This window comes from Dysidea avara, chromosome 7 (assembly GCF_963678975.1).
Source record: "Dysidea avara chromosome 7, odDysAvar1.4, whole genome shotgun sequence".
Classification (NCBI taxonomy): Eukaryota; Metazoa; Porifera; class Demospongiae; order Dictyoceratida; family Dysideidae; genus Dysidea; species Dysidea avara.
This window is the reverse complement of record NC_089278.1, coordinates 31,984,078-31,996,593: the sequence shown is the minus strand read 5'-3', so window position 1 is coordinate 31,996,593 and position 12,516 is coordinate 31,984,078. Positions and strand designations below refer to the sequence as shown.

Here is a 12,516-nt window from a genome sequence, read left to right as displayed (position 1 = left end):
AGAAAGCTGTTGACAGTCCACAGAGGACTTCATCCTAGAAGTGATGTTGATCGCCTGTACCTCCCCAGAAAGAAAGGAGGTAGAGGTTTGAAATCAGTTGAAGATGTTGTAGCTGAAGAGAAGTGTTCATTGCATTACTATCTTGGTAAGAGTGGGGAGCCCCTGTTGATAGCAGTCATGGGATCAGACTTAATTGTTGCATCTGAATCGAAAAGAGATTTCATCCATCGCAGGCAGACAGAGAGAATTTTGTGCTACTCACTGAAGGCTCTTCATGGATATTTCATGAGGTCATGGGACAGCAATTATGATGAAGTGACGAGTTTGTATTGGCTTACCAAAGGAGACTTATCCATGGAAACTGAGGGTTTGCTTTTTGCTGCACAAGACCAGGCACTCTGCACCAGAGCACTACAGTGCATGTGTATTCTAATTCTTCTACTACCCAATGCCGGTTATGTGATTCCCAGGCAGAGACTGTAGAGTACTTAATTTCAGGTTGTAGTCAGTTGGCTGGCACACAGTATAAGTTACAACATGATAATGTTGTAAAGTATATTCATTGGGTGTTGTGCCAGAGGGAGCCCAATTGGTGGAAGCACAAACCTGTTAGTATTGTGGAGAATGACTCTGTTAAGATCCTGTGGGACTTTAACATATTTGTGGATCACATCATATCAGCAAGGCGACCAGATATTGTTGTCATTGACAAATGTGCTTCACTCATCACTCTGATTGATATATCTTTCCCTGCTGACAAGCACATATCAGCTAAGGAGGAGGAAAAGCTTTCCAAGTATCAAGATTTAAGGATCGAGTTGGAAAGACTATGGAGAAAGAAGACAGTGATGGTTCCAGTAGTAATTGGAGCACTCGGTTCTGTTACTAAAAGAATAAAGAACCTTTAGGAAATTCTAGATATTAAAACACTCAATGTCTACCTTTTACAAAAGACTGCTTTACTAGGAACAGCAACCCTCTACGCAAGATTCTTCAACTCTCAGGGTGTGGGTAACACCTCGAGTTGAAACAGAACTTTTTTGTACCAGTTCATGTTGTTACATGTTTCTGTGATTTCATTTAATAATAAGTAATGATTATCTAATCCAAAACAGCCAAGCTGTAAAAAAGAGTGCGGCCCTCAAAAAGGCTATGGTGAAAAACGATGTGAAATCCAAGGTGGCGGCCAAGAAATGGCTGTGATGCGCTAGGTTAATGGTAAAAATTTTAATAACGACAATTCAGATGAATTTGGTGCTGCTTGTTCTTGGCACAAAATTCACCTGAACTGTCATTATTAAAATCTTTACCATTAACCTACCATCACAGCCATTTCTTGGCTGCCACCTTGGATTTCACATCTTTTTTCACCATAGCCTTTTTGAGGGCCGCACTCTTTTTTTACAGCTTGGCTGTTTTGGATTAGATTTCACTTCTTTTTGTATTTGCATACTCCAAAGCCGGCCTATGGCCTGCTTTGGGACTTTTTAAACCTATCTTTTTTTCTTTGCCACAGGAAGAAGAAAAGATGAAGCAGATGCACTTTAAATATTTCTGATTTTATCAGTAAATGTACAGATTATATATATAATACATATATTTATCACAGAACTCTCCATGGTGGCTTCTTTGTAACTGAACACTCTACAAGGTGACGTCTTCTAGCTGCTCTCTCTACAGGGTGAATTGTTTGTTGCTGAACGATCTACAAGGTAACTTCTTCTAGCTGATCTCTCTACAGGGTGATTCACTTGTAGCTGAACTATCTACAAGGTAACTTCTTCCAGCTGATCTTTCTACAGGGTGATTTGTTTGTAGCTGAATTCTGTACAGGTGATTTGTTTGCAGCTGAGCTCTTTACAGAATGGTTTCTTTGTAGCTGAACTCTCTACAAGGTAACTTCTTCTAACTGATCTTTCTACAGGGCAATTTGTTTGTGGCTGAATTTTTTACAGGGTGATTTCTTTGCAGCTGAACTCTTTACAGAATGGTTTCTTTGTAGCTGAACTCTCTACAAGGTAACTTCTTCTAACTGATCTTTCTACAGGGCAATTTGTTTGTGGCTGAATTTTTTTACAGGGTGATTTCTTTGCAGCTGAACTCTCTACATGGTGGTTTGTTTGTAGCTGAACTCTCTACAAGGTGACTTCTTCTAGCTGATCTCTCTACAGGGTGACTTTGTTTGTAGCTGAGCTATCTACAAGATATATAACTTCTTCTAGCTGATCTCTCTACAGGGTGATTTGTTTGTAGCTGAATTCTCTACATGGTGGTTTCTTTGTAACTGAACTCTCTACAAGGTAACTTCTTCTATAGCTGATCTTTCTACAGGGTGATTTGGTTGTAGCTGAATTCTGTACAGGTGAATTGTTTGCAGATGAGTTTGTTACAGAATGGTTTCTTTGTAGCTGAACTCTCTACAAGGTAACTTCTTCTAGCTGATGTCTCTACAAGGTCACTAGTTTATAGCTGAACTCTCTACATGGTGATTTCTTTGTAACTGAACTCTCTACAAAGTGACTCCTTCTAGCTGATCTTTCTACAGGGTGATTTGTTTGTAGCTGAACTCTCTACAAGGAAACTTCTTCTAGCTGATCTCTCTACAGGGAGATTTCTTTGTAGCTGAACTCTCTACAAGGTTACTCCTTCTAGCTGATCTCTCTACAGGGTGATTTGTTTGTAGCTGAACTATCTACAAGATAACTTCTTCTAGCTGATCTCTCTACAGGGTGATTTGTTTGTAGCTGAATTCTGTATATAGGTGATTTGTTTGCAGCTGAGCTCTTTACAGAATGGTTTCTTTGTAGCTGAACTCTCTACAAGGTAAATTCTTCAAGCTGATGTCTCTACAGGGTCACTGGTTTGTAGCTGAATTCTCTACATGGTGGTTTCTTTGTAACTGAACTCTCTACAAGGTAACTCCTTCTAGCTGATCTTTCTACAGGGTGATTTGTTTGTAGCTGAATTCTGTGCAGGTGATTTGTTTGCAGCTGAGCTCTTTACAGAATGGTTTCTTTGTAGCTGAACTCTCTACAAGGTAACTTCTTCTATTGATCTCTCTACAGGGCGATTTGTTTATAGCTGAACTCTCTACATGGTGGTTTCTTTGTAGCTGAATTCTACAAGGTGGTTTCTTCTAGCTGAACTATCTTTTTCCATAGTTGCATGAACTCCCTACAAGGTAACTTCTTCTAGTTGATCTCTCTACAGGGTGAATTGTTTGTAGCTGATCTCTCTACAGGGTGACTTGTTTGTAGCTGATCTCTATACAGGTTACTTGTTTCTAGCTGATCTCTTGAATTCTCTTCAGGGTGACTGCTCTATTAGGATGACTGCTCTATTAGAGTACCTCGATCTCGCACTTGCTGCACGAAGTTGGATTTCATGTTATAATTCCGTGGCTGTAAGTCTGATTCTTCTACACCATTGAAGAGCCTTTCTAATATGATTACTCCATCTGTACAGCAATTTTCAAAGCATTACCCCAAGCGGTTTATCTGGTAGGCGTGGCAAGCAGTCTTTATTTATTTTATTTTTATTAGTTTAACCAAAAGGTAAGGTGAATACAAAAGGCAAATATGCCTATATGAGTACCACCTACAAAAACAATACAATGCAAAACCAAACAACTAAGGATACATTACAAAGACAATTACAGTACATTGAAATAAAAGCCTACATTAAAAACATACAGAAACAAAAAGAAAATTGTATAACATTTGCCTACAAAAGTAGTGAAGCGTGTAGTTGACAGAATGTCAAATGGGATGGAGTTCCACCAAAAAACACTGTTCACAAAAAGGAGTAATGGTAAGAGTTGATGGATGACTGCTTGCATAGAATAGACAATGAGTGTGATCTGGTAGAGGCTGTTGTGTCCCTCATGCGTATTTTGCCCATACGCGTATGGGATATCCCATACGCGTATACTTGTACGGGGTGCCTGTACGCGTATGGGATGCCCATACGCGTATGGGACGATGTTTTGAAATAGGTTCCATCTTACTATGCACGCCTAGATCTTGTCCAAATAGCTTTGTTGCACTACAAAATCACTGTTATCTAGCTGTAACTGAATGAATTGGCTAGACGATAAATGATTTTAGAGGCGCTTAATTCGCTATCGACAGCTTCAATGGGTTGACATGGCGTGGAGAGAAAAATGACTTTTATAGTTTTACTGGAACTTGCATGAAGGTGTAGTACACAGTCTATTGTATGTGAATAAACAGTAAAGCTAGCTATAGCATGATATCAAGTTTAATATAATATTTATTCTTAATGCAAAACTAACTTATAGATAAAGCAGCTGGTATCCTGAATCCTGATTTGAACTATCAGCACTTAGAAGAGTTAAAATTGCAAAGGTGCAAAGGTGCAACAAATGCAGGAGTGTATAGCTAATGTATATAGCTAGCTATTCTGGAACATGTGGGGGACACCCCGAAAGGTGTACTGGGAACATCCTTTTAACAGTGTGGGTCATAAACAACATTATAACTAGAGAAAATTACTTCATTGCATGGGGCAATTAAGTAATATGTAGCATCACCGATAGCAACTGCTGAGCAACAATACCTCAAGGAGCCATCCAAGCAGGAAGTGAAGTGGCTATCCAGTCAACAATCGAACATGCTCCTAGCAACCACTCACCCATGTGGCCTTTGCCACACATGCATAGGGCCGGGGCTGATCCAGGGAGTGGATGGGGTGGCTAGGCACCCACCTTGCTTGGCCTGTGAATTGCATAGGCATGCCTTTACTTCCTGCCAAAAAATAATAAAATACTGTGGCTATGCATTTACATACTAGTTTCATACCATTGACAGCATGTAGAGGAGAAGTGAGTCTATATAGCATAGGCAGTTGGTAGTAAGAATAGTTAAACAAATCCTAGACTTAAAAGATTTTCTTCTATAGTTTTAATCTCAGGAAGGTAGATATTCAAAAATTGGGAAGAATGCCCTTTTATTCCTAGCAGGGCATGCTGTGCAGTATGCTAGCCTACAGTGTACTAAGAGTACACTGTGACTCATCATGTGTTTATCTAGACTGTAAGTTGTACACCAGCCATGGATATGGTCAGTAGCTATCACCACCCTCATTATCTGATACATTGATCATGCTCGAGTCCTACTAAAACTCACTTTCATTTTGTCCATGTATATATTATGTATAGAAGAAGAAACCATCATTAATAATTGTTGAGAAAACACGAATGACTGATTACAAACAAATTATATTATATTGTGTACAAGAGAATGTGTCCTCGGACAACATGCGACCACATGTCTGACCAACAGTGGACAGCAGTGGGCATGGCAAGGAAAAAAATTAAATTACAAAACTAAAGTTACAGGTTATATTATATACAGAATTAAAAGCAGTCTGGGTTGATTATATATTTTATGTAGATTCTACACTTCTATTCTCTCAGCTTGAACTTAGACCAGCCACCTCCCTTCATATTATTATGAACTCTTGATAATATATATTTCTGTATCAGTGCCTGATACATGCTCTCTCTATAATTTTAACACCTCTCTTTTGATCTCTTTGCTGCTCGCTTTACTGAGCTTATTTGCCGCCACAAGTGCTGATGCATGCAATCCTATAGTGTTTGCTAGTAGTATAGTTTATGACCTGAGAGTATCACCTGAGAGTATCGAGTCCCGCTTGAATGCCGTGATGGATGATAAAATTTCCGTGGAAAGGGTTCGGAGAGAATTTAACGAGTTCCTAGCTAGCCAGGCCGCGAAACGTTCTAATTCTTTGTTTAACCGTGAGAAATTCGATTTAATCAAGGCCACCTTGCTTGAAGATAGCTAAGCGGCTGTGTAGTATAGGCTGTAGTTCAATGTTCCTCTTTCGTTCGTACATTAGACCACTCTGGTCACGGAGCTGAAGATGGCTCGGAAGATGGTGGTGATTCCAAGGACGATTACAAAATTAAACCAAGATTTAGGCAGTACGTCAAGGAGAAGCAGTTTGAACTGAAAGATTTTCCGCAGATTGGATTAAATAATGCTGTGATCGTTCCTACAAAGAGCAAGAGCATGGTGAGTTTAATGCGGCCGCGCGCTCCTTCAACACCGCGCATGTCGGTGGCATTAACTATGGAGTATGCATGGGTACTTGACAGTCTGTCTCAATATTATACCCTGTTGCAATTGGAGAAATAAGTTTTTAACGCAAAATATATCAGACCCTTTCAATGTGTGAGTGGCTAAATCTTTTTAATATATATTATGTAGCTGCCTATAAAATTTGGAGATATATAGCTATAGCTATTTTCACATGTATGCATGTCTCATTAATATATATAGGTTGCGGCCAATTCTCTGTTTGAAGGCTATAGAAGAGTAGTAACAACAGATGATATATTTGATATCATCCAGTCTGTTCATGAGAAAGGCACGGCACACTCGGGTGTTAGGAAGACTTATTCAGTGGTATGCATAATAGTATAATATAATTATATGAGTGTTATTAATAAATCAGCTAGCATTAATGCATTAACTATGTACACTCCCTAGCTGCTATTGTCATTATTGCATTATTAAAAATGCACATTTTCACTGTATGTGTAAGCGGTATAAGCACTGCCACACAATAATTTTCATTCTTTCGCCTGAAGATTTTGTCAAACTACAAAGGGATAACACGAACTTGTGTAGAGGAATATTGCAGACTGTGCCTCACTTGCTCTTGTAAGAAGCCTCAATTAACAAAAGCTCCTTTGAAACCCATCATTTCAAAGAGATTCCATGTTCGTGGACAGGTAAATAATATTGCTTTTATATTCCATTTATGCAGGAATAACATAATAAGTGTATTATATATATATACTTCATATTGTAGATTGATTTGATTGACATGTCAAGCATTCCAGACAGCAACAACAGATGGATTGGTCATTACAAAGATCACTTTAGCAAGTTTTCCATTCTATGGGCACAATCTAGGAAGTGTGCTGCAGAAACTGTTTTGTGCTTGCAACGATATGTTTTCGCATACCTTGGGGTACCTAAGATACTCCAATCTGATCATGGTCGAGAATTTAACAATGAGGTTGGAAAGACAACTGTCTAGGTGCATGCTGTATTTTATGCATTCCTTTATAGCTTTTTGAGACGATTGTTCATGAGTGGAGTCAAGAGACAATTTTAATTCGAGGTAGACCAAGGCACCCCCAATCAAATGGGTGTGTTGAAAAAGCTAACGGAGTGGTGAAACACATGCTCACTTCACTCATGGCTGACATGAAGACAACAGAATGGGTTCAGTTTCTTCCCAGAGTTCAATGTAAGTTTTATTTAAAACAGGTGCTATTGATGCCAATTATTGTATATAATTTTGTTTTTCCAGTTACAATCAATAAGCAACCACATGCGACCATTAAAACATCACCATACCAAGTGGTGTTTGGTCTAGATCCATCTTCTGAACCCGTGAAAGGAATGTGTTTGGCAGAAGAAGAGACCATTATTATGGATCCTCCCACAGAAACTGATGATTTGACAGAGCTAGGTAACACAGATTCTTACTCTGATCCGGTGACCAAGGCTACGCAACCTGAAGTGGCCAAGGCCAGAACCTGTGTTGGTGACACAGAGTTCAGACAGCAGACACCTATCATTCCAGCAGGTATAAGGGGAATGATTTAAAATTGCCATTGCAGCTGCTTTGTTTGTTATTAATGCAGAAAATGAAGACAGGCACCATGAAGTTAGACAGTTTGCAAAGAAAAACATTGCAAATTCAGCTGCTAAAATGAAGAAACTTTATGATAACAGCAAAAGAATCAAGGCTGTAAAATTTAAAATTGGGGATGGTGTGACTGTAAGGATTCCACGACATGACAGAGGTGTAGGTGATTTGAGAAGAATACCAGGAGTTGTGGTTGCAAAACAACATGGGTCTTACAAAATAAGAACCGAGTATGGACTTTTGAAAGGAAGATGTCGAACTGACCAGCTTCAGAAGTGCTTTCATGCAACAGTACAAACCACTGGGTGGGAAGATGATCCCACAATAGCACTGCGATCGGCTGCAAAAAAATTCAATCGAAGGAAAACTGATGTTTCACACTGCAATTGCAAATCTGGTTGTGTAAATGGCAAATGTGTATGTTTCAAAAGCAAAGTAAAATGCACAACATATTGCCACAAAGGGACAAAATGCAAGAATTCAGTCATCGGTATGAATAGTAGTTATTTTTGTGTAGTATAATATAATTATATTCCACTTTGACAGCAGATGATTCTAGCATTGATGATAGTTGCCCATTGAACACTGAGACCGGTGAACAAGCTAATAAGAATCGTACAGGAAGCACCTCAGTGAAGACAAAACAAATTGGCAGTGATAGCTTTCCAGTGAAGAGGGAACAGGTTGACCTAGAGCCATCATACAGCAATGCTCGGGATGGATGTGAGCACATATGCATACAATAACTATCATGCCAGACATGATATTACAGCTACATATAGTTACAATAGAACCTGTCTCTAAAAATAACTTTGTAATAAGGACAGAAAATATTAGCCCCGTGAGTTCTGGTCCACTTAAAAATTAATATGTGACCCAGTCTGACAAAATCAGTGTATATCCCGAAAATACACATGTTTACTGAATCTTGTCTATCTCCATCACTGTATTTGACCTAGAATAATTCTGTAAACTTCATTAAAATTGTAAGCAATTTTTACATAAGTGGTTAAACGTTTATGTGGATGCTAGCTATAATCATGGACAAAGTAATGTAGCTTCAAGCATTTAAAAGTAGGTCAAATTTTGACAGGCTATAAGAGACTGATTTTGTCAGCCCAGGTCACATATTGGTCAAACTCTTGGTTCCAAATGGTAGAGGGTACACTGCATGTACTATGTTGAAGTGAGATGCATTGAAACATCTGCATGGACATGCACACAAAATATCTTTAATGCTCCCCATACATAGCATATTTGTCATGGATATGTCTAAGTAAATGTACATGCACGGGTAGATCATCGGTATAAGATGAATTGGTACAACAGGTAGTTCTGGGGTCCAGGGAGTAGAAGAAGAAGAAGCCAGTAGTATGTCAGTAGAAGAAACCAGCCCTAAGCTTGAAGGTAAGAAATAAATTCAATCATGTAGGTGTGTGTTAATCTGCATGGATTATACATTTTAGGGGGTCATGAAATTTTCAGCAATGAAGATATTCCACCAGGGAACAGCTTTCAGTTTGACAAAATCGTGAAACTTAGCAAGAAGATGAAAACTATTATACAGAACCATCCATCGTTTTTGTTTAAGCCATGTGGGCCTGCCCATGAATACATATCTAACAGTCTCAAAACCAACTTACCAGCTGCATTTCTGCACAGCTATGTTGTGGATAACTATGAAGACCAGAAATGTTTGAAGGATCTTTGCTATGCTCACAAGGAACCAGTTCCAATCACAATTGTGCAAAAGTTTACCAACAAAATGTATGATTTGAAGGATGATGTAGAGACAAACAAACAAACAGCCGACTTATTGAATCAAGAAGAGCCTACAATGGCTAATGTACTTATTGACTATTTCCACTTGCACAAATCCCGTAAGGATATTTTGTAGGCTGTAACTACTTTTCTCTATCTACACTTTTCATTCATTCATTTTCATCTTTATTTTGCAGGAGGGGTAGTTCATCAGTATTGTCCTAATTCATCAGATGAAGAAGTTGATGAAAATGATTATCAAACCGAAGGTTTTGTGCCCGGTATATCATCTGTCTGCATAATATTGCTATCATGCAGGCCGATTAATGAGAATCAGAAACAAAACCCAGATGCTTTTTGAAGCGAAGTTTGGTAGTTACAAAGTTTACGACGAGGGAATTCTGTCACTGATCGACACCAATGGATGGGTTACTGATGAAGTACGTGCTTGTAAACTTTATCAAACAAGCAAGCATATATGTATATATGTTGTATATAGGTGATAGCATCTTATCTACTATACATGATCCGTGCCAACAAAAAGGTTAGAGATAATACATAGAAAAGTCTAGTGCATATGAATGTATGCATTATGTGCATGCTCACTTCCAAACACAGGAAGAAGAAATATTTATCATGGACGTGTCTGCAGTGAATGACATTTGTAATGGGACGTATATCCTTAAGAAGAAAGTTTTAAGCAATGTATGAGTTGGTACTTTACGAGGACTTACAGACACCTGTATACATATATTTCTGCAGGTTGATTTGTCTCATTACAATGCCCTCATTGGACCTTACTGCTACCAGAAGATGCACTGGATATTGGTGGTCAGACATATTTGTACATTTATATCTTTATAGCTACTATTTCTTTAGATCGTCGAACCAAAGAATGGAAAGGTTCTCTACATTGACCCAAAGAAGTATGAAGAAAGAGATCATAGACTAATACAAAGGATAAGAAAAAACTGGAAGTTAGTACAGTTAATATTTTGCACACATAGTTAGTTAAGTATGTATACACATTAATTTGCATATCAACAGGAACACATTCTTTGAACTCCCTGGCTATTTGCATATAATCCCTGGCTATTTGCATATAATTCTCTTGCAGCGCTTACAACACCTATCAATATTGTGGTGGATATTGGCCAAAGAAGTATGTATGGGAAGTCGTTACGCCTCCACACAGTATACAGGAAGACAATTCGTCTTGTGGAGTTTATGTTATGAAGGTATGGCCTTAAGTATATTCTGCAACACAACATAAAGAATTTCTAAAATAGTTTGCTGAACAATATTTAAGACATTTACCAATGAACATCCATGCTGGAACAGTTCACGATTTAAGAATAGAGATGGCAAAAGAAATACTTAACAATTCAGGTAAACAAACAGTTGTAAGGTACTTATGAGTGTTGTTAGCAATCTATTTGTTTGCAGAACCCATAGAAGAGCATTGCAGGACCTGCTCATTCACTGCTACTAAAGCACAGGATTGGGTAAGTGTTGTTTGCTCTTTGTTTCATTGACTATCAGCTGAATATATACATAGATTGGCTGTGGAACATGTGAATCGTGGTACCACCTGAATTGTGTCAACAGGCACATTAGCATTAAGTTGAATCCAGAGGATATACCTATAGTTAACTTTATTGGACCATGCTGTTCTACTGGTGCAACCTATGTAATTGACTTTATGTAATCATGGTTAAATATTAATGTATGGCATATTATAATTTATAAAATTGTGTTTGGCCCCCAGCGAACATGCATGGTGTAGAGCTAGCACTGCTACTGCTTAGTGCAGAGTAGATATTATGATTATGTGATCCTATGTCAGAAAATCAGTCGATTTTTAGTAGTTTTATATACCGTTAAGTGGATGTGTAAACTTCAGTCTCACTTACACTTGCGTTAACTAGTTGAAACGAATCTCTTGGACTGAACTCTGTGTTAGTGCATGGGTATTATGTTAGCTGTGCTGTTTGCTTTTGTTTGTAAAGCTTTACAGTGACCAGCTGCACTGAAGGTCTGACAGCACTATTATGTTATAAGTATGTAGTCTTAGTCCATGTCTAATTTATATGCATTAATTTATGACCTGGCTTGTTATAGCTAATAATAATTATATTGATTCATGGAATTGCAGCTTTCAATCGATTTTAATGATTTACCCGGTACTGCATGTTGTGCTATATATGCACGAAGTGCATGTAGCTATTTATACTAACTTACCATAGTTCTGCTTACACAATAATTCACATTAATTTCTACCCAGCATGCATTTGACCACTGGTATATGTCCAGTCACATAATAGAATAGCTAGATATTTATGGTGTGCTATATAAATAATTTGCTATTTATCTATTATACTGGACAGGCAGACTGACATGTCCATCGCTACTCCATTAAGAACAATTAGTAACTATAGATTATAGAATTAATACTCAAATTGAGTTTGTACATTGCAAATAAATAAATAAGTAAATATTTTACTGGACAGGCAGAATGATGCCTGATTTGTTCAAGGGACTCGTGACTAGCTAGCCCAAAAGGTTGCTAGACTACTCAAGAAGTTCATCCGATTTAATCAACATATGCATGCTCCACATGATTTGAATGGTGAAGGCCAGATATATGATACATGCAGCACATAGCAGCTTATAGCATGGAGAAGAAACGTGCGCGAAGTACTATGAGGCAAACAAATAGCTAGCTAGCTAGCTACAAATAAGCGCGACAGCAGTGTGCTAGCTATGTAATTTCTACATAGTATATGTCAGTAGGTAGTACAGCCAAAACAAAGGTATATTTAATGAAACTGAACTGCAAAAGCTACGTATTTGTAAACCCAGTTGAATCTATGCAAGCAACGCTAAGCGCCTCAGAATTAAATTATATCGTCCCGTACGCGTACGGGGCCCTATACGCGTACGGGACAGGGAAAATGCCCATACGCGTACGGGATATCTCATACGCGTATGGGACAAAATACGCGTGCGGGATGCAACATCTCGATTGCGTAACTGTTACACACT

The 12,516-nt window shown here is 38.3% G+C and overlaps 1 protein-coding gene and 1 long non-coding RNA gene across 2 annotated transcripts; both read left to right on the top strand.

The window, feature by feature from the left end:
* Positions 1-6,332: 6,332 nt before the first annotated feature.
* Positions 6,333-7,053, top strand: LOC136261751 (uncharacterized). The gene is made up of 3 exons (XR_010704007.1): positions 6,333-6,452; positions 6,638-6,781; positions 6,862-7,053. It is a non-coding gene; the product is annotated as an uncharacterized lncRNA (long non-coding RNA).
* Positions 7,054-7,128: 75 nt separating this feature from the next.
* On the top strand, positions 7,129-11,226 carry LOC136261750 (uncharacterized). The gene is made up of 16 exons (XM_066055797.1): positions 7,129-7,305; positions 7,369-7,647; positions 7,706-8,200; positions 8,257-8,433; positions 9,040-9,117; positions 9,177-9,590; positions 9,669-9,740; positions 9,790-9,911; positions 9,971-10,015; positions 10,090-10,176; positions 10,234-10,302; positions 10,351-10,448; positions 10,589-10,709; positions 10,761-10,860; positions 10,918-10,976; positions 11,030-11,226. Exons 1-16 carry the CDS (start codon positions 7,239-7,241, stop codon positions 11,177-11,179), a joined length of 2,433 nt encoding a protein of 810 aa, XP_065911869.1. The 5' UTR covers positions 7,129-7,238; the 3' UTR covers positions 11,180-11,226.
* The last annotated feature ends 1,290 nt before the right edge of the window (positions 11,227-12,516 follow it).